General features: G+C 29.0%; 2 protein-coding genes and 1 pseudogene across 4 annotated transcripts; 1 reads left to right on the top strand and 2 right to left on the bottom strand.

Annotated features, from left to right (window-relative positions):
• Positions 1 to 2,468: 2,468 nt before the first annotated feature.
• LOC145190614 (E3 SUMO-protein ligase ZBED1-like) lies at positions 2,469 to 4,641 on the bottom strand. The gene is made up of 2 exons (XM_080067498.2): positions 2,890 to 4,641; positions 2,469 to 2,477 (listed from the first exon to the last, which is right to left on the bottom strand). The coding sequence occupies exons 1-2, from the start codon at positions 4,639 to 4,641 to the stop codon at positions 2,469 to 2,471; spliced, it is 1,761 nt and encodes a 586-aa protein (XP_079923624.2).
• A 4,862-nt stretch (positions 4,642 to 9,503) lies between these two features.
• Positions 9,504 to 20,478, bottom strand: LOC145188914 (coiled-coil domain-containing protein 6-like). Of its 2 annotated transcripts, none has more exons than XM_080065424.2 (9): positions 20,062 to 20,478; positions 15,338 to 15,487; positions 15,080 to 15,208; positions 11,200 to 11,303; positions 10,946 to 11,106; positions 10,376 to 10,532; positions 10,159 to 10,256; positions 9,840 to 9,958; positions 9,504 to 9,753 (listed from the first exon to the last, which is right to left on the bottom strand). In XM_080065424.2, exons 1-9 carry the CDS (start codon positions 20,278 to 20,280, stop codon positions 9,625 to 9,627), a joined length of 1,266 nt encoding a protein of 421 aa, XP_079921550.2. In that variant the 5' UTR covers positions 20,281 to 20,478; the 3' UTR covers positions 9,504 to 9,624. The 2 variants fall into 2 exon arrangements, with proteins under 2 accessions (XP_079921550.2, XP_079921549.2); XM_080065423.2 differs by having other exon boundaries at positions 9,840 to 9,961; positions 20,062 to 20,477.
• On the top strand, positions 11,589 to 14,528 carry LOC149889128 (uncharacterized; annotated as a pseudogene). Its single transcript, XR_016452464.1, has 5 exons — positions 11,589 to 12,677; positions 12,988 to 13,178; positions 13,366 to 13,605; positions 13,741 to 13,903; positions 14,071 to 14,528. The product of XR_016452464.1 is annotated as an uncharacterized LOC149889128 (transcript).
• Positions 20,479 to 21,363: the final 885 nt, after the last annotated feature.

Genomic DNA, 21,363 nt, shown 5'->3' with positions numbered 1-21,363 from the left:
AATTGTGGGCTCATGAAGAATGTACAGATGGTACTCCTGCTTTTATTTGTGAAAATTGTTTAGAGTAATTAAAAAAAAAATACATCTTTCTTTAGTTTGTTTACTTAATCTTTTGTGTTTGTTTACCTGTTTACCTAATCTTCTGTGTTTGATTCATAAATTATTTAAAGCACGCTTGGAAAATAACCAAAATTTCTTTAGATGCTACAAAGAAATTTTTTTTTTCTTTTCTTTTCGTTGTAGAAAATTTCAAACTGTTTTAAATTGATGAATTAAAATGATATTTTAACTTATAAAAAAGTTTAAAAATCTTTAGCTCATTACAAAAAAACATTTGTTGAAATGAGCGCCTAATGCCAAATATTTATGAAGAAACAACTGTTTGGAGGGAAGAAAAATGAATTTTCGTATTGCATACTTCATATATGTATAAACTTTCATGCTGAAGAAAAACGAATTTTCACGAGGCCACGTAAGTAAAAAGTGACGTTTATACACAAAAAGTAGTCAGACCATATGAAGAAAAAGATGTATCTTTTTCCAAGAAATATCAATCGCAAATAAAGAAACAAGCAAAAAAATTGTTAACTCTCATGGTTTGAGCAATGTACAGTGCTATAACTGCCTCGACATGTCTTATAAAACGTTAGGTATGAAGGTTAATGTGAAATGTAACGAAGAAAAAATGAAGAAAATTATTCTATATTTAAGTTAAAAGAATGCTACGTTTTGTAATCTAAAGAAATTTCCAGATTTCAATCAATGCTCACATATTTAGAGATTCTTGTAGAGGCCTGCTGCTTTGAGGTCCAATTTAAGCTCACTTTATTTTGCAGTAATAATTTGAGGAATATATATTTCTATTTCCTGATTTTTTTTATTTCAATATGCTGTTTTCTGGGATTGTTTGATTAAAATCATGCCTTTTGTAAAACTATATTGCTTTAGGCTTTCTCAGCAAATGAAGATAAGATTCAAAAATCCAAATTCATTGGTTCAGTACCATTGTTTAGTAAATCTCATTAAATCTCTATGAAATCACTATTATAAGAACATTTGTTTACACTTTTACTTTCATTTCTGCGTGCGCATTTTTTATCGGAACTGTGAACAGATGTATTGTCAAAAGATAGTTGCATGAGATTGAATCCATGCCTCGTCTCATTCTATTATGCAAAAAAGCAAAAAGGAGGCTAAGTTAAATATTAACTTATCGTTTTTTTGAGTAAATTCAATTTTTTTAACATAAATTTAAAAAAAATAAAAAATTGCAAGTTTTAGTAAAACCAATTTAATACTTAAATATTGCTCTTGTATTTTTTACATAAAAATTTATAAAATTCCATAGCAAATTTTTTTTATTTTGTTAATTAAAGTAGGTTTCATTATCGAAATTGTAAATTTCGAAAATTTTCGATTAAAACGGTACCGAAATACTTCTTTTTTTTCGAAATCTATAAAAACTTATGAAAATAATCGAACTAGCCAAATTAATTTCGGAAATAAAAAAGGAATTTCGAAATGTGAAATTAATTTCGAAATAAAAAATTGCACTTCGAAAAGTGAAATTAATTTCGAAAGAAAAAACAGAATTTCGAAATGTGAAATTAACTTCGAAAAAAAAAAGTGTATTTCGAAAAGTGAAATTAATTTCGAAAGAAAAAACAGAATTTCGAAAAGTGAAACTAATTTCGAAAGAAAAAACAGAATTTCGAAATGTGAAAATAATTTCGAAAAAAACCAAATATATGATAAGCAAAATTAATTTCGAAAACAAAATTAGATTTCGAAAAGTTTATTTAATTTCAAGAACAAAGAAAAATAATTTTGTAAATTTAAAATTATTCCAAAAAGTAATTTTAATACCTTATATTTTAATATTAAAATAACCGGGTGCCTAAATAATTTACCACGGGGTGTTTCGGCAGGTAGACCTTTTATTATATATAATATGTATATATTGGCAAAATATATATTATATATATTATATATATATATATATATATATATATATATATATATATATATATATATATATATATATATATATATATATGACAAAATAATACTATTTTGGTAAATATAAGGTAGCACACAACTGAAAACGAGTTTTTTTTTTTTAAATAATCAAAATTATGATTTTTTCTTTTTGATGACAATAAATTTATATTTATTGTCATCAAAAAGAAAAAATTATAATTTTGATTATTTATTAATTTTGATTATTTTGATTAAAATAAAATAAAAAACAGCTATTTTTTTTTTTTTTTTAAATTTTACCATCCATAATGGCCAAAAATGTGTTGTAAAACACGTGTTTTCAAAAAACAAGAACCTTATTTTTTACTTCGCAAAAATTTTATTTCCACCCCACCAAGTGACACCTACTAGCGCAATGATTGAATACTGGTGTTTTTTCCAGACTGGAAAAGAAAATAAAGACTGGAAAGAAAACAACTTGTCATTAATTAAGCTGTCTGTAAAAAATTTCATCAGATAAACAAAAAAGAATACAAGTGTTTTAAATTACTAAGAAGTTCAATTCGAACTCTTTTAACAAAACATTATTTGATAAAGAAATGTTTTTTATTATTTGTTTTCTTTAATAAAAACTAACTGCTTCAATAAGCTCGGCGCAAGCCGGTTCCGCAGCTCCGTATCTATTAAACCGGTTGAACTAAATAAGCATTCTGATGGCACCGATGTCGCTGGAACTGAAAATATTACCCGTGCAATTTGTGTCAAAATCGGAAACAATTTTTGATTTGCTTGGAAAAATTCGATGGCACTATTTTCGTAGCTCTGAAAGTATTGCAGACTGTAATCGTTTATTTCTTTTTCAAGTTTATCATTGTTTTCAATTAAATTAAAACATGATTTATCTGTTACTAGTTCAATTAAGTTAATTGGCTTTCGTCTTTTGTTGTTAACTAAAGTATTAGTATTTGCAAACGGTGGCGTTGACGATTGCTGAAATGTTTTTATGGTATTGTCAGTTGAGCTGTTTGATGAGTTTAAAGTGTTATTTAAACAATTTGTTTCAATTGTTATATCAATTTCTTCGGATTCTTTTAGATGCATTTCATAAAATGTTTTTATAAACATTTTTGCCTTTGTAATGCATTCATGTCTATCGACATCACTTTTGATAAAATCAAATTTACGAAACTTGAAATCAAGAAAAGTAGCTGCTAAGAAAAAGTCATTAGCAAAAATGTATTTAAAACGCCCTTTTAGAGACCTTAACAATTCCTTTTGAAAAGTCTTAACTAGTTCTGTAAAAATGGGTTGCGATTCAAGTATTCCATTTAGTAGAGAATACAATGTTGGAAACAGAAATGTTACTGTAACATATTTCTTTCCGCTAAAAAGTTTTGTTAGCTCTTTAATTGGGTGTAACAAATCACATAAATCCTCCAGCACCTTAAATTCATTAGCAGTGGGAAGAGAGTCTTTTATATTTTGGTATTCGATGCTTATCATATCCAACGCAGTTTTATTAGTTAATATAGATTCAATCATATCGAATTGGCTATTCCAGCGAATAGCTATATCCTGTACTAACTTTATTTTAGTTTCATATCGAAGTGTTTCTTGAATTTCTCTTAACTTTTTTTGTAACATCTCCGAATGCTTAAATAAACCAACAATGTGCCTGCAGGATGAAATTACCTTGGCGATTTCCAATTTGCCTTCGTTAGCTTTTTCAATTTCTTTAACTTCACTTTCCGTAATTTCTTTATTAATTAATTTTCCATTACCGTCGTAATCTTTTACTTCGTAACGCTTTGACCCATTTTTTAGTTTTTTTACTTTTATATCTCTCGTGTTCAGAAGATCGTTAATCACAAGATTCAAACGGTGACCAGCACATGGAATCTTAAGAACATTATCATCAAATTTATTTACTGCAGAGAAAATGTTTGCACCTGAGTCAGTAACCAGTGCAAAAATCTTATTACTGATTGACCATTCACTGAAGATTTCGTTTAACGTACTAAATAAATATTCAGCTGTTTTCATTTCAGACATAAACCTAAGATCCAGGTTTCGGTCAACCAGAATCATATTTTTGTCAATAAAATGACAAGTCACACCAAGGTAGCTGTTTTTACTCAATGATGACCAACCATCACAAGTAATTGTAATGAATTGGCATCCCTTCAATTCTAGCATTAAAATTGATTTTAGATTGTCCGTAATTGATGGAATTAATTTCTTGCTCACCGTATTTATGCATGGCATTTTGTAGCTTATGTTTAACTCACTAACTAAATTTACAAAATCTGGATGACGTACTATCGAAATCGGCTGATCAGTACCAACGATAAAGTTCACCAATAACTTATTTAATTTTTTATGACCAGTCTCTTCAAAACCATACTCATTACCGCTCTCAATATCGGATATATCGTCATCGTTGAGTAAAATTGTTGATTTTTTAGATATTTTTGAATTAATGCAATGATCAATTGATAAATGGGATTGCATTGAACTTGCCGAACTGTTGTAAGGTAGAATCTTATAACATATGCTGCATTTTGTTTGATTCTTTTGGTCTATTTCGAAATATGTCCAAACGAAGCTTCGTTTTCTTATTCCTTTCTTACTAATAATAACAGACTTATTTGTTTTTGACATGTTTATTCAAACTAAAAAGCAAGTAGTTTTTTTACTCGTACGCATATAACAAATATTAATAAATTAGTTACTTATGCTATTAGTAAACTTGTGACACATGTTACTTCACTTAGGTTATCGAGCGATTAAGGAGGTTATTATAACTTTATTTACATTTTTAACCACTAGAGAGTAATTAGCCGTTTACGTTGCAACAATTATTTCATATGCGTGCGTTAGAGGCCTTAAGGGAATTGCTAGACGATAATTCGTCTGACTTTTTTTCCCCGTGAACTTTGGGAAGTCAGACGAGAAAACTTTGGTTTTTGCGCTAATGCAATTTATCATCTACCAGAACAAATATGTTCCTGGGGCTTTTCTTTGATCTTATTGAAATATCGTAAAGTTTCGGGGGGTTAACTAAAGGTTGTGCCAAAATGTAGTTAATGAAATTATCAGTGCTATTCAGAAGCAATATGACAAACGAAAAGGATAATTTAGAGCTTTTAAAATAATTTATGATTTATTTTTTATCAAATTTACCAAAAAGAAGCTTTTATAGCTCTCACAATCGCATAGGTTGTTTTGTTTGCCAACCAACAGGCTGTGAAAAACATTAATTTGAAAGTACAAAATACAGGTTTATAAAATATATTCGACGTTTATTTAAATTTGGCAAAATGGTTAATAATTGGTTGAAAATAGTTGATTTTTAATAATTGATTTTTAAAAAGTTTATTACCCCCGTCCTTAAACCTGAGAGTTTTCTCATCTCACTTCCCAAAGTTCACGGGGAAAAAAAGTCAGACGAATTATCGTCTAGGGAATTGCATATTATAACTTTTAAATATCGTGATTTATCTTTTAGGAAAGCGCACGAACTTTTCCGTAAATTCTAAATCTAAAGTTTAAACTACGATTTTTCAAAGTCGACTAATTTTGACTTTCGACTAAATCGACTAAAAGTCGACTAGTCGAAAGTCAAAATTAATTTCATATTAAGTTAAAAATTCAAATATAGTATCTCCCTCCATCCCAACAATCTCCTAATCCGGCACTAAGTTTTTTGTTTACTCTCTTGAAGTTCTATTAAGGGTTCGGGGATTTCAGCAACTTCCAAAAAAATTACTTTTAGTTACCGGTACCGGTATCTGCGGTAACTTGAGAACAACTAAAAGTAACTCAAGAGAAACTTATAATATACTGAAAGTAGCTTCAAAACGTCTTCCGGTAATTATGTATAGTAACTATAATTAAATTCCGCGTTAGCAATGCGTAATGTTAACAGTAAGTAACTTGGCGAATCTTAGTTCTAACATAGTATCTAAAAATAATATACAAATATCTTGGTCTGAAAAGAGGCTGGGAAAGATTCATTGGGTGTGTGTTAGTACAAATAATATTATTTTTATCTTACGCTATTTTTGTATACGTTTTCTCTATTTTTACTATATTAAAATATTTTTTCATTTCTTTAGCATTTTTATAAATAATAAATAATCAAAATTACAAATTTCTTTTTTCGATATTCCACTTAATTTAAATCCAAAATATTGTTAGTTAGCTTCCGTATTTCTAGCTTTACGACTGATCATTTAATGAGGGCTCGCTAAAAAAGGTTTTTTTCGCATACTTTTTGAGATCTACCTTTTTATGGTCTGAAGACTTTTCTTGACGGCCCTGCATTATTAAACAACTTTATAACATATGACAATAATTATCATACTTAAAAAACTTTATAGTTATGTGTTGCTTTTTTTTTTTTTTTTTTTGCAGTCTTTGCATGCGATTATTAAAAATATTTGCATACAATGCCGATCCGATATACAGTGCCGATCCGTTCCGTTCTTTAACTAGGGCTCTAAGGATAATTAAATTGTGAGACCCTGCATATCTAAGTAGTATACTTTAAAACTTATATTTACTTTTATTTCACTATTTTAGAATTTTATATTTATCAAGAAATCACAGGGACTTTTTTCACAATATTAAATCATTGGGACCTAGCAAAATTTATCCTGCGTGGCGTTTATATTGTTTTGTTTCATTAATATCTAAGTTATATAATTTTAAAATATATAAAACAAACATAAATTACTTTATTTCTTTTATCAATTCCCCCCCCCCCCCACCACCACCACCACCCTTTCACAACTCGACTAAATCGACTTTTAGTCGACTTAGTCGATTTCAAAAAAGTGCTAGTCGTTCAAAATATAATTTCAAAAATTTTAATATAAGTTCAAAAGTCGACTTTGTTCGACTTTTGAAAATATATTGGTCGATTTAGTCGACAGTCGAATTCTTTACAATGATATACTATATATACTAGATGTCTAACTTGCGGGATTTTATTGGACGAAAAGTGAAGCCGCTTTTTATGTTTACAAATTGAATCCGCCATTTGTAATAAGGGCAAAAGCTATGTCCGACGTGCGAAATAAAAGTTAAAAATACATTTTTATATATACGTTTTTGCCCGAATTAATAATGGCTTCCACGGCTTCACTTTTCGGATCGAAGTTAGACATCTAGTATATATAATATATCATTGATTCTTTAATAGTCGTAACAACACTAGTTTAAACTATAGTTTAACCACATTTTAGTTTTGAATTTAATTTTGAACTAGAAGTTCAAATTTTTCTTATTCAATAATTAATAAGTAAAAATTTCAATAATAAAAATTTATAAAATTCTATGTTCAAAATTTACAATTTAAATTGTTAACAAAAAAACTTAAATAGCTTTTGCTGTAGGTAGGTTTTATTCACTTTGAGAGGGCTAATAATTAATATGAAACATTTCACCTTAAAGATGTAAGGGGTCATTCGCAAATTATGTCACGCAAAAAACTTTTCACATCCCCCTCCTCCCTTTTCCACAAAACGTCACAAAATATCAACTCCCTATCTTATCCTGAGGGTTCTAACCCCTGTAATATTTCGAAGCAAGTTTGACAAATTCGAAAGTGAAAAAATGTTTCGGTAATATTTTCAGAATTTCGAAATCGCAAAAATATTTCGAAGCAAGTTTGACAATTTCGAAATGAAAAAATCGTTTCGATGCAAAATTAATTAGTTTGAAATTATTTCGAACTTACCGAAACAAAAATAGAGTTTCGAAAACTTTTTTTTTTATCGAAAATTCAACTTTTGCTTCCGTGAACAACCTTAAATTAAAGCTCACTAAACGTTACTTAAAAAAAAGTTTTAAAAATGTTTTGTTTCGATCTTTCAAAAAAACTTTTTTCAGGTGGAGAACAGTTAAATTATTTTATTATTTCATGCAAAGTTGCAAAAACAAAAAACCCCAACATGCTTCTTTAAACTATTGCATAGCAATTTTATCAAGAACATGCTATATTTATCTATGTTACTTTTAAAACATTACCTAATATAAGTAACGCAAGGTGAAACTGCTTAATGAAATTTGTTAATTGATTTGCGGAGGTTATAACCCCTAATTCATAAATTTTGCACACGGAACGCATTTTTTCAAGAAGTGCAACGCTATTGGCCTGATTTGATTTCAGGAAAAATTCTTTAATCTCTGATCACCAACATAAAAACTAAAGCGGTCATTAAATTTCAAAAGAAAATGCCGTTTTGTTTTAAAAAAATATACTTATTTTGAAATGTTCATTTGAATTTTTTTGCGAGCTCTCATCCGTGAGTAATTTGAAATATTTTATTGGTTTTGTAAAATTCCATTATGTTGCTTGAGCATGAAAGAAATTTCAACGAAATTTTGAGGGTTCTTGGGGCGTCCCCTAATTACCCTACAACTTAAACGTTCTCGTAATTACCCTCACGTAGACATTCGAAGGTTAACAAAATTCTAACTTTTCATTTCTTTTGAAAGAAAATGCCAACTTCAGTGGGTCTTGTTTAGGGAAGAGGGGCTTGAGATACAAATAATATGTTTACTGCTAATAATTATTTTTGAAAAAAATTTCTGTAAATTTTCTTTCACAGACAACGTCTTTTTGTTCGGAAAACTTCGTGGACTTTAAATGGTACAGAAATTTCTCTCATGATTGTTCGAAAATCTGAAAACTCGGTATTTATTTTCAATACGTTTCAGTTTCCTCTGCATCCAGAAAAACGGCATTTTAAAAACATTTCGATATCAAATAACACCAACTGTATAGGAAGCTCTCAATTTCAATTATTATTCCATCCCAAGGAATTATAATTGAAGTTAAAAGCTTTCCGACTTTTTGCAAAATTGCTGTTCGCTTTAATTCATTTAACTTATTTTTCAAGAATAAAAAATTACGTAACGAAACTTGTCACGCTGAAATCTTTTACTGTTTTTAAAACGCATTTCAAGTTCTTTTTTAATAAACTACGGAAAATATCTTAAAAATCCATTTATAAAAATTGATAATTTGTACTTGATTCGATATTTACGGAAAAACCAAACCCCAACGCTTAAAATGAATAATTGATAAAAGCGTATTTATAGAAAGAGATATTGCATTGTGGAAATAAAAAGAAATGCTGCAACTTATCATATTCAACGAAATGAAGAAAAATTCTTTTGCTATTGATAATGTTGTCCAATCTCAGATGAGACACCTTGGATAGCAGCACTTGAGATACAATGTTGTTGAATATCAAGTGTCTTAACTCAATTGTTGGATTTTTTGATCAAATTATCATCAATGAAAGTCAATAAATCGTTATATCAAAATTTAATAGTGGGCTTAAGAATTTCGATTTTACAGCAAAAAAACTGGGAAAGATAAAAGATAATATAAATTTTTTCCCTGCTCTTTTTATTATTAACGCGCCCCTCATTTAAAAATGTATACTTGATTGAATAACGAACGCAAATAACATCACAGAAAACACCAAACAAAAAAAATCAAACATAACGAGTTGAAATGGGAATTTTTTTGAAGTTTTTAAAAACTACAATCTCAACTAATGTACTGCAGGAGTAAAGATTGCTACTTTACGATACATGACCTCAAACACAAAATTACGAGCCCTTAAATCACTTGCCAACCGATGCGTTTGACTGGCCGCTTTTAGGGCGCTCTATACTAGCAGCAGCAACAGATGAAGAGCGATCATATACATTAGATTGAGGGATCCACTTTGGACTTTGAGACTGGCGCACCTTCTGATATTAAAAATTAAAACTCAATAAAGCGATGTTCAGAAAATCGTAAGAAGATAGAAAATTTAAAACACGCAAGAAATTCTCACTGTAATTGGTGGCGAGTTCCCAGCAACATTTGAAGTAGCAGGAATTCGATTTCCAATCATCGGAGAAGGTGGTGTAAAACAAGGAATAGTATTAGGATGGCTTCCTACTGTTGAATGAACTGCTAAACCAAACAAAATCCATAAGATTGTCGCCATATGCGTCGTTTTTCAAGTAGTTTCAAAGACAATATACTTGAAAAACGACATTATTTTTTCAGCTAATATTGAATTGAAAAAAGAATTCCTCAAAATTTTTTTATAAAAACAGAGTGATTTTCAATGACCTCATTTGGGATTATAATCGTTAATATACTTATACCTGGTGATTTGGGTCGAGCAGGATACGGAATAGGACTGGATATGGCCCGATCTCTTAACGCATTCGGCCCGCCATGAGCGGCCAGTTCATTAAAATGGCTAAAACAAGAAATTACGAATAATTAGTATCAGATAAAATCTATGCTAATCTGTAATACATATTCTAACTCTTAGCTTTGACATTCTTCATTATTCATAAACTTTATAAAAATTTGTACCGTTCCTCATCCATTTCAAGACTTGATTCACTTTCAGACAACTGACGACTGAGCTGTTCCCTTCTCTCCATCTCCAGCAACAGCTTACGTTGCAATCTCACATTCTCTTCTTTTAGCTGATGTTCCTCTTCTTCAAACTTTGACATAGTTTTGCTGTCTATAAGGAAACTTTTAAATTAACAAATGAGTGGAAAAAGAGGAAGAGAATGAGGAAGAAAAAAGGAGTATATGTGGGAGAAAATGGGGGAGGAAAAGGAGGAGGAAGAGAGGAAAAGAAGAGAGGAGAAGAAAGGAGAGGGAAGGAGAGAGAAGAAAGGAGAAAGAGGGAAGGAGAGATAAAGATAGGGAAAGTTAGAAATAAAGGGAGAAAATATGAAAGGAATGCCATTATAAACTTATCCATACTGGACCTAATTCATTTATTCCATATTAGGCCTAGGTTGGATCAGGTTAAAATGGCACTCTAAATGTTTCAAAGCATATTGAAAAAAAAGCCAAATATTGTTGATTTAAAGTAATAGAGGCTGTTTAGCTGTGACTCTTTTTTTTTAATTTTGAAAATATACTTACGCTCCACTGCAGCAATACTAAGTTGAGCTCTTAAGTTTCGAACTTCATCTCTTAGAGCATTGACATTATCTGAAAGGTTATCAACATCAACATTAAAAGTCTTATCTTTGCGTGGAGATCCAGGTTCGGAAATCGGCTGATCTAATTTCTGTTGTAACAACCTAAGTAAATGTTTTTTTTTTTTTTTTTGCATTTTTTTAAATTCCATCAAAAATACTTTAAAAATTAAATTATGACATAAAAATATTGAAAACCTTTTCTCTGCTTCTAGTTTTTCCATTCTCACCCATAATCTGTTAACAAGAGCTTCTTGTTCTTGTTCTAAAGTATTTTCGAGATCAACCTTCTCTTTACGTAACTAATAGAAAAAGATTAAAATACTTTTGAACATAATACAAGATAAGTCATTTATATACATGTTATGCAAATATTTTTATGTATTTAAACTTTACATTAGACTGGCAACATATAATATTATTTTTTTATTACAATTTAATCTCATTTATTATCACTATCTCTATGTAATACCATATTTTTTTATAAACTTGCAGTTTAAAACAACCTTACAAAAAAAGCAAAAAAAAGTGGAATAAACTCTTTGTTCCATCCCTTTACACCAGGGTTGGCAAAAACCCGGGTTTTTGAGCAAAAACCCTACCCAACTGGGTTTTTGCTGGGTTTTTGGGTTTTTGGTTTTTTGGGTTTTTGCTAAAACCAAATTTCTAGTTTGATACAAATCTTTAGTGACAAAGTTGGATTAACTTATAGTTATCTAAAAGCTATTTTCATTTTTACAGGTATGTTGACTTATACAACAGCTAAGTTAGTAATTAGATTACATTTTTTTCTAATACATTAAGATAATATTGAATATAGATATTATTTTAGAACTTTAATTAAATATAAAGTATAAGTAGATTACATATCCTTCAACATGCCAAAGTATCATTCAGGAGGAAGAAATAAGGCTAATGAGTGGAATGAAGTGACCATATTAGGTGATCAACCAAATAGAGTAATATGTAATTATTGCAAAGAGAGCATAACTAAAAAAATAGAGAGAGTTAAGAGCCATTTAGACAAATGCAGAAGAATAAAAAAAGGAAGTGCAAATGATTCCACAGAAGTATTTAGCAATATATCAGTCTTAGAGTCAAGGCCATCTACATCTGCAGCATCAAATATGTCTAACCAATCAGAAGATGAAGAACAAGTTTGTTTAAGTGTTATTAGTGATGATTCTTTTTCTTCAATTTTTCATTCAAATCCATTGAAGGTGCAACGACAAACATCCATTTCTAAATTTGTTGCTACAACAACAAGTAATCAGAAGGATGAACTGGATTTGCAAGTCGCAAGGTTTTTCTTTTCAGCAAATATACCATTCAACGTGGTTGAAAATCTTGAATTTATCAAACTGATTAAAAAACTAAGACCTGGATATGAACCACCAAATAGAAAGCAGATATCTTCAGAACTCTTAGTAAAGGTAAATAAAGAAGTAATAAGTTCAATGAAAAGTGATCTTGCTGATGATTCTGCTATTACCCTAATTCAAGATGGTTGGAGTACAGTCAGTAATGATCCTATAATTGCTCATAGTATCCATAATGGAAGTAAACCCTATCTCATTTCTGCAGTTGATGCTGGAAGCCATTCAAAAACAGCAGATTATTGTACTCTGGCTGCTAAGGATGCAATCAAAGTTGCAAAAGAAACCTTCAATAAAGATGTAAGTGTGAGCTAACTTTTGTATTTAAAGTGTGTGTGTGTGTGTGTATATATATATATATATATATATATATATATATATATATATATATATATATATATATATATATATATATATATATATATATATATATATATATACATATATATAATTACAACCACTTATTTACAATAAAAATTTGAAAAATGCATATTAAATAGAATATTTTCATAATAATCTTGCATAAGTCTATTCAAAGTTTGAATTAAGTAAAGTTAACTAATGAGGAGAAAACTAATGAAAATAAATATATTTATACTTTCATTTTTAGGTATTTGCAATATGCACTGACAATGAAAATAAAATGTCTAAAATGAGAGAGCTTTTGCAAGCTGAAATCCCTAAGCTGATAACATGGTTGCTCATTTTCTAAATTTAGTTGAAAAGGATGTCTCTTCAAAGTCCATAATAAAGAATATTGTAGAAGTTCATAAATAATTTCGTAATCATCACCAACCACATGTATGTACCAAATTTTAGATTGTTATTGACTTACTGATCATATTTTGTGATGCAATGTTATGAAATAAAACAGCATAAATGATATAGGCCTAAATAATAAATATGGCAAAAGAGATCCTAACTAATGTGCACAAAGATTATCTTTTAACATTTCTTTGTTGAATTTTGTTAAACAATTGTTCTATAGGGGTGGTTAATTGAAAAAGGTGGACTAATGCCACAGCTACCCAATGACACTCGCTGGAACTCCCAATTAGATTGTATAAAGACATACATAGCTAATCATTCCCTGTATGTTGCCATTAGAGGTGAGCATATGGAGTCCATTGATCCTTCAATCGGAAGATTAATAGACAATCTGTCAATACAGAGAGAAGCAATTAATTTACAAGCACAACTAAAAATTATTGGTGCTGCATTAGATAAGGTTTATAATTTAGTTTACTTAGTTATTTGCTGGATGTATTAAATTTGAATATAGTAAATATATTAAAACTACATATTTCTGGCACCATTAACTTTATTTAAATAATTATAAACTAAATTATTGTGTTTGCTGTAGTTGCAGGCAGATGATACAACATTGTCTGAAGCAGTTGAGATTTGGCAAAGCCTCATACATGATAAAAAATTGGCTCTGTACAAAGATGATTTTTTAAAGAGGTTTAAAAAAGCAATCATTCCATGTCATTTTCTGGCTAATTTAACAGATCCAAAATATGAAGGTAACCTATAAAATTGTAAAAAAATTAAAAAATTGAATGTGATCAAATTTAAATAAATAATAGAGTTTCCAGAAAATAAAATTTCCATTTAGGTTTACTAATCTTATACCCTTACTTATATAATGTTATATTATACTTATATGATGATATATTCAATATTTACTTAGGAAGAACATTGAATAGAAGTCAAGAAGAAGAAGCTGAGGAATGGTTGAATGAAATCTATCCTGAATTTATGCCTGGCTACTATGCATTTAAACTAAAAGATGCTAATTGTTTTCCGACATATTTATTTAATGATAGTGTAAAAAGCACAACATCAGCAACAAATTGGTGGAAAATTATAGAAATGAAGGAGTCTAAGTCTTCAAAATTACCTGCAAATTTTGCAAGGTTTTTACGGCACTTGCACACTTGCCCAGCTAGTTCTGGATCCATTGAAAGATTTTTCTCATCCTTTGGCATGATTTAGAGCAAAATTAGAAATCGTTTAGGAATAGAGAAAGCTGAAATGCTTGTACGAATTTACAGACATTTAAGATCAAGATGCACAAATGCTGATGACGAAATTGTTTGATGACTTTGTTTTAAATTTTTAAGTTTAAATATTGCTGTTCCAAGGGAAAAAAAAAGTCTCATTTATGAAATATATAATACTCAACTCCTTATTTTATTATCATTAGGACAATTTTTGAGCAGCATCTAACTTATAGTGTTAAATGGAAACTAATTTATGATAGAAAAAGTTATAAATGAAAAACTTGAGACCAAAAACCCAGTAAGTTGGGTTTTTGGTGGGTTTTTGCTCTTGGGTTTTTGGGTGGGTTTTTGGGTGGGTTTTTGGGTTTGGGTTTTTGGGTACCAACCCTGCTTTACATTGCAGATTGCACATCACACACACACACACACACACACACACACACACACACACACACACACACACACACACACACACACACACACACACACACACACACACACACACACACACAGTAATTTAAGAAATGGTAATAGATGGATTCTGAATCTTCATAAACAATCCTTATAATTTTTATTACATCATTTTTTAAAGAAGTTTTAAAATGATCTAAAATATTTGTATCATATTTGTCAAAAATTGAACATATACTAAATAATACCGATGCCTAATTAACTTTAAATTTAATTTTTAACAACCTGTTCAAGTAGGTGCTGTTTAGAAATAGTTTCAGCTTCAAGCCGCTCTATTCTCCTAATTAGTTTGTTTACTTGAAACTCTTGTTCTTGTTCCAATGTTTGCTCAAGTTGTACTTTTTCATTACGCAGCTAAATAGTTAAGTTTATTATTATGCTAATTATAAAAATAATAAAATTAAATCAGAAACATCAAAACATGTTGAGGTTTTTTTGTAGTTTCAACTTTGCAAGAAATAAAAAAATTTAACTGTTATCCACCTGAAAAAGTTTTTTTGAAAGATCATTTGTCAAATACTCTTCTTCCTCTTCATAATTCATTGCAAGGATTTCCTTTTCTTTTTTTAATGTATGAATTTTCTTCATTAGCGTGTTTGAAATAAACTCTTCTTCTTGCTCTGCTTTGGCTTGCTAAAAGATAAAAAAATGATTCATTAAAGTTGCTTATTATTGTACATTAAAGATTTCAGCAAGAAGAAAAAATAAATTCTAGAGAAAGATTGAATCTTGAATCTTTTTACAATGAGTTTTTACTTGGATGTTTAATAAAAGATTTTCCGATCCAAAAAAATTAGGAAAGTTTATTTATTGGAGAACATTATTAATACAAATTAATTATACAAATTATACAAATTATAAAATTATACAAATTTTGCTAAGTCAAGACAAAAAATAAAATCTTCAATATAAATAATAATATATGTAATATATTATTATATATAAATAATAATATATGTAATATATTATTATTTATATATAATAATATATGTAATATATTATTATATATAAATAATAATATATGTAATATATTATTATATATATTAATATATGTAATATATTATTATTTATATATAATAATATATGTAATATATTATTATTTATATTTAATAATATATTACATATATTATTATATATAAATAATAATATATGTAATATATTATTATTTATATATAATAATATATGTAATATATTATTATATATAAATAATAATATATGTAATATATTATTATATATAATAATATATGTAATATATTATTATATATAAATAATAATATATGTAATATATTATTATATATAAATAATAATATATGTAATATATTATTATATATAAATAATAATATATGTAATATATTATTATATATAAATAATAATATATGTAATATATTATTATATATAAATAATAATATATGTAATATATTATTATATATAAATAATAATATATGTAAAATATTATTATATATAAATAATAATATATGTAATATATTATTATATATAAATAATAATATATGTAATATATTATTATATATAAATAATAATATATGTAATATATTATTATATATAAATAATGATATATATAATATGCTACAAATTTTAAGTAATTTTTTGATTCACAATGGAATGCAAAAAAATAAAATTTCAAAAAACATACAAAGATTTTTTTTGATATTTGACAAACTTTGTCAAGTAAAAAACTATTTACATGGACTTAAATTTAACTTGAAAGTAAAGGGGATACAAAAGGAAAAATAATTTTTAGGCAATATACAGATTTGTATTGGACTTTAAAGTCTCACTGGTAGAGGTGCAAAAGTCTTTAAAAGTATAACTAATTTCATCTAAGACTTCTAGGTCCTATTTCATTGAATAGTTTTTATCATTAAAAAAATTGTATACCAAAAAAAATATGAACATTTGCATAGCTATTATCAAGTTAAGGAGCTGTGAATCTGATAAACATGATACAAATGCAGCATGAATGACAAAATTAAAAGCACAAAGTTCTTAATAATATGACTGTTAAGATTTAATACTGAAAAAGATAAACTGAAAACACGAAATTGGTAAATAATTTTCTAAGAAAGCCAACAGTATTATGCATGAGAATAGAATTGTGAATTTGAGATATTAAATTTTTAAAGTAGACAAATGTTTATAATTTTTTCTTTTTAACAACTTCCTCTTTAACATATTCTCATGAAGACCACTATGGGCTGCCAGGTTCAATGACGCCAGGTTCAATGACATGGCACTCAAACAAAATCTTTTGAGTATAAGAGTATTTATCTTCTAGGTTTAGAAAAGCATGTTTTTAAAATCTAGACAAAGTGCTAAAGGTCAAAAATGAGGCAGAGAGGAAGATTTGGATGAGATGGGGAGGGGGTACACCCATTTAAGACCTTGGGAACAATTTTTCTTTTTTTTTTTTTCTTTTTTTATTTATAATATTTTACATTTATAACAAGTTTGATACATAACAATTTTCAACTTTCTTATCTTGGCCTGAAAAGGATACAAATATTTGAAAAACTGTAGTAGCTTTCAAAAATGTAAGGTTATTTAGATTTTTTAGCAATTATCTCTGTGCTTTTTAAAAAATTAAAAAAAAAGACAATTTTTTAAAATCATTTATTTAGAATATATTGTATAACCAAAATAACATAATAATAAAAAACACCATTTTGGTACCAAGATAAATCAAAAAAGAGAATCAGGTCAAAACTATTTTTTCATCAAATAATATAAAGCCACTGACCTTTAGTTTTGCAATAAATAAAATGAGAAATTAAATTGAAAATTCAGGGAGAGTCAACATAAAAAAAGCAGCATTAAAAATTGTCTATAATAATATACTAGATAAAATTCTTCAATATGGCATAGTGTCAGTTAGAATTGAGTATAAACTTTTTGGCTTTTCCTGAAGAAATGCAATATGCAGGGAGTTAGTACAATCCCACAGGATCACTCTCATACAAAAAGTCAAATGAATTTATTTTGTCCAAGAAAAAAAATTCCATTTGAAAAATCTTAGTTTTTTAATTCTTAGAAAAATCTTAATTCTTTAATCACAAAAAGTGCTAAATGATAGCTTTTACAAAACTTTACAGTTTTACAGCGTTAATACTGATATAAGTGGGCATTGGAAAGAAACCAAACTGTTGCAGTTTAAGAACTAGTTATTTTAGTCGAATAAACAAATTTCAAAATATTTAGCTGAACTCTTCGTATTTTTAATTTGGTAAAAAAAAAAAAAAAAAAAAATGAAGGTACTGTATAATTTTTAAGAATAACCCCAAAGAGCGCAGGCAGATAAAAGGTGTTCCTGTTGGGAAAGGGCATCCACACAACTGCACACAGCCACAGTTGAGAGAGAACATTGAGGGGATGCATAAATGGGACCAAACTCAGCACATTGTATCATCTATGATTACTGGCAAAAATACATCTCCCATGGAACTGTTCAAATCCAACATGCCTAAGGTAGTTACCTGCTTCCTCTGACTCCAGTTTAGCCTTTTTTCAAAGTATGTACAGACAGACTAGCATTGAACAGTTAACAACATATAACTTAATAGAATACGGGCCTGATTATATTAATCCAAAAACTCAATTTGTTCTTCTATTATGAATACCAGGTCTTTCAAGTGCAAGAAAGCTGTTTGACAACAGCTTAAAACTTACAGCCAAGGACCTTACTCAAATTCAAGTCAAAACAGGCTTGTCAAATCCAGGCATCAAGAAGATGGCAGCAACTCTCAGTCAAGTGGCAACCACCAAACTTGTTGAAGCAGATTTTCAAGCCAGGTTTTGACAGGTCAGCAAACAACTCTCGGACTACTTCACCCAGACAACACCGAACATGACCAATGGCAGTAGTGATTCAGAGCCACTCATTATAGCAAACTTCAAAAATCTGACTGAATTCCAGGAAGAGGTCCTTATGAGAAGACATCAAAATTAAAATTGATGTTGGTGGAGTTTTCAAAGTCAGCCTGGGCATCCAGGAAGTCAACCTAAAGCTCTGTTCATCAAATAAACAAATTCAAGCATCCTGGACAGCAGAGGACAGTGGTGTATTATTTGTTGCTGCTAAGAACCCTCAGAGACTTATGAAAATGTTAAGCAAGTTCTCTCCCTCATTCAACTGGACAAGCTTAACTTCGTTATATCATATGATGAACCTGAAGTTAGCAAACATTCTAATTGGCCTGCAATCCCACTCAAGCTCTCACCTATGCATATGGTGTAAAATTGATTCTCTAAACTTTGCCACAACTAGAATCCAAAACTTCTAGTGGCAACATCAGGAAACCAAGGTCTTCAAAAATGTTGTTCATGAACCTTGGGTTCCTACACCTTACAGCAAGCTCATCCTGGAAGTTATTTCTCCAATCGAACTCCATCTAATTTTTGGAGTTATCAACCATCTGTTCAAGACCCTGATGGAAGTGTCTTGAACAAGAAATGCCTTAAAGTACTTCACATTCAGATCCAGCCTTTTTTAGGAGGTCACTTTTCAGGAAATAACTGCCAAAAATCTCTGAAAAATAAAGACCTTCCTAAAGGCTAGCTGAGTCAGGTTGTACATTTCAGGTTCCAATAAAACCCATCCAGACTGGAAAGAGGCTTGAATTGTTGATTATATGAAAAGAAGAAAAAAAAATTTTTGAACTGAAATTGTTTCCCAAATGTTGCTATATTCAAACTTTTTTTAAATTGCTTGGATTTAACAAAGTTTTCTCTTTGTTAATGAATATACCTAAAAGCTTGGTACAGATTTATCTGCAGCTAGTATAGATAGAAATGATCTAACAATTCTCAAAATTTATTTGTCACAAGTATGAAATGCTAAAAGGCATTTAAGTGGACTTCTGGGATATTCGGTTGAATCACTATATTGCCCTAGCATTCTTTAATTTAAATCAACTCCTAAAAAGAAATTTGCTATGGTAGTAGTATCTTATGGTGGTGAAGATAATTACTCATGTTGAGATGGATGAGAAAATCCCCTCATTTTAGGTTGCCACCCAATACTTTCCCAAATCTTACAGAAAAAAATAAGCTACTATTATGGAAAAAAAAACTCATAAGGATAAAACAAAAAATATAACACTTCATTTTTGGACAAAAAAAAATTTAATCTTATGTATTGGAAAACATAAAAATTTATATTAAAAAAAAAAAAAAATAAAAAAAAATCAACTTACAATAGAGACACTAGCTTGTCTTAAAGTCTTATTTTCTTCTTGCATTTGCTTGCATCGGAGCTTATACATTTCTAACTCCATCTTCAAAACTCTATTAGCTTGCTGCAATGACTGGATACGATTATCATTAGCTTGCCCTCCTTCATCTGCACTCATATCACTGTCTGATGCACCTGGTAGAGCCTCTGAAGAGGAACTTAAAGATCTACTCGTAGCCATCTTTAAAGGTTACCTTTTGAACTTCGTTTACTCTATACAAAACTTAAAGAGTTTGATCATTTTTCGGAATTTAATAATAATAAAAACGAAATGCAACACTCATTTACATTCCATGTTTCGAATGGATATTAGGAATAGTATTAACGTTCCTAAAAGCCCTCGAGCAGTGTTGTTTTGTTTTAGTAAGACTGTGAATTCTTATTTTTATAGGCGTGGTCAAACCTCGATTATTATAAATGGCCATCAAAATTAAACACCAGATAATCGGTATCGTATAAGTCGATACCGAGAAGAGCGGTCTCGAATCGTGTGGTATCGCTTATGTTCCAATGTCGATACTATCAGTATCGCTTCGATACCAAACAATACCGAAAGTGATATAAGACTTGAATCAGACTTATCTTTGCCAATATTAATAGAAGAAAATCCTAAAATACCAACGAAAGTACGGCAAAGGAAAAAACTACGAATGGACGATAGCCAAAGTATTGTAGATTTTTAAAAAACAATAACTAAATCTCTAAAAAGCAATTGTACTTGTATTTTGTCAATAAAAAATTCAATAAGTCACATTTTAATTTTTTGTTTTTTTGTTTTATTGAGAGTCTTGATTCGATGGTCTCGAATCAATACTCTCAATAAAACAAAAAAACAAAAAATACAGAAAATCCCATTCAATTTTGTGTTAATTTGAGAAAAAATATAAATAGCTTCGATGTTTATTCAGCTCATAAACTCCAAGACTTGTTTATTCAGCTCATAAACTCCTAGGCAACTTTTAGTTTTAAGTAAGAATATTTTTAATGAGTTTAAAACAAGAGCTACCTTTATTGGCCATAATAATATTTTTGGCTAACGCTTGCTGTATATTTTTGGACTTACATGAATAAATTCTGATATTGATACCTCACCGGATTTATCGTTGAATTTATCAAATGCGCTATTTTCTTAGCGTTATACGACGGGTGCTTTTTTTTGGAGAAAATCAAAAATTGTTCTCTTACCTACCGGTCAATCGAACGCACGTGTTTACATTTTTTAGAACACTCAATCGAACATGCAATTTGCAGACTACAGTAGGAG

Source organism: Hydra viridissima, unplaced genomic scaffold (assembly GCF_058129835.1).
Source record: "Hydra viridissima isolate aposymbiotic clone 2 unplaced genomic scaffold, HvirCarnegie_v1 scaffold_5, whole genome shotgun sequence".
NCBI lineage: Eukaryota > Metazoa > Cnidaria > Hydrozoa > Anthoathecata > Hydridae > Hydra > Hydra viridissima.
Note: the sequence above shows the minus strand (reverse complement) of the source record. Positions and strands in the feature narration are given on the sequence as shown.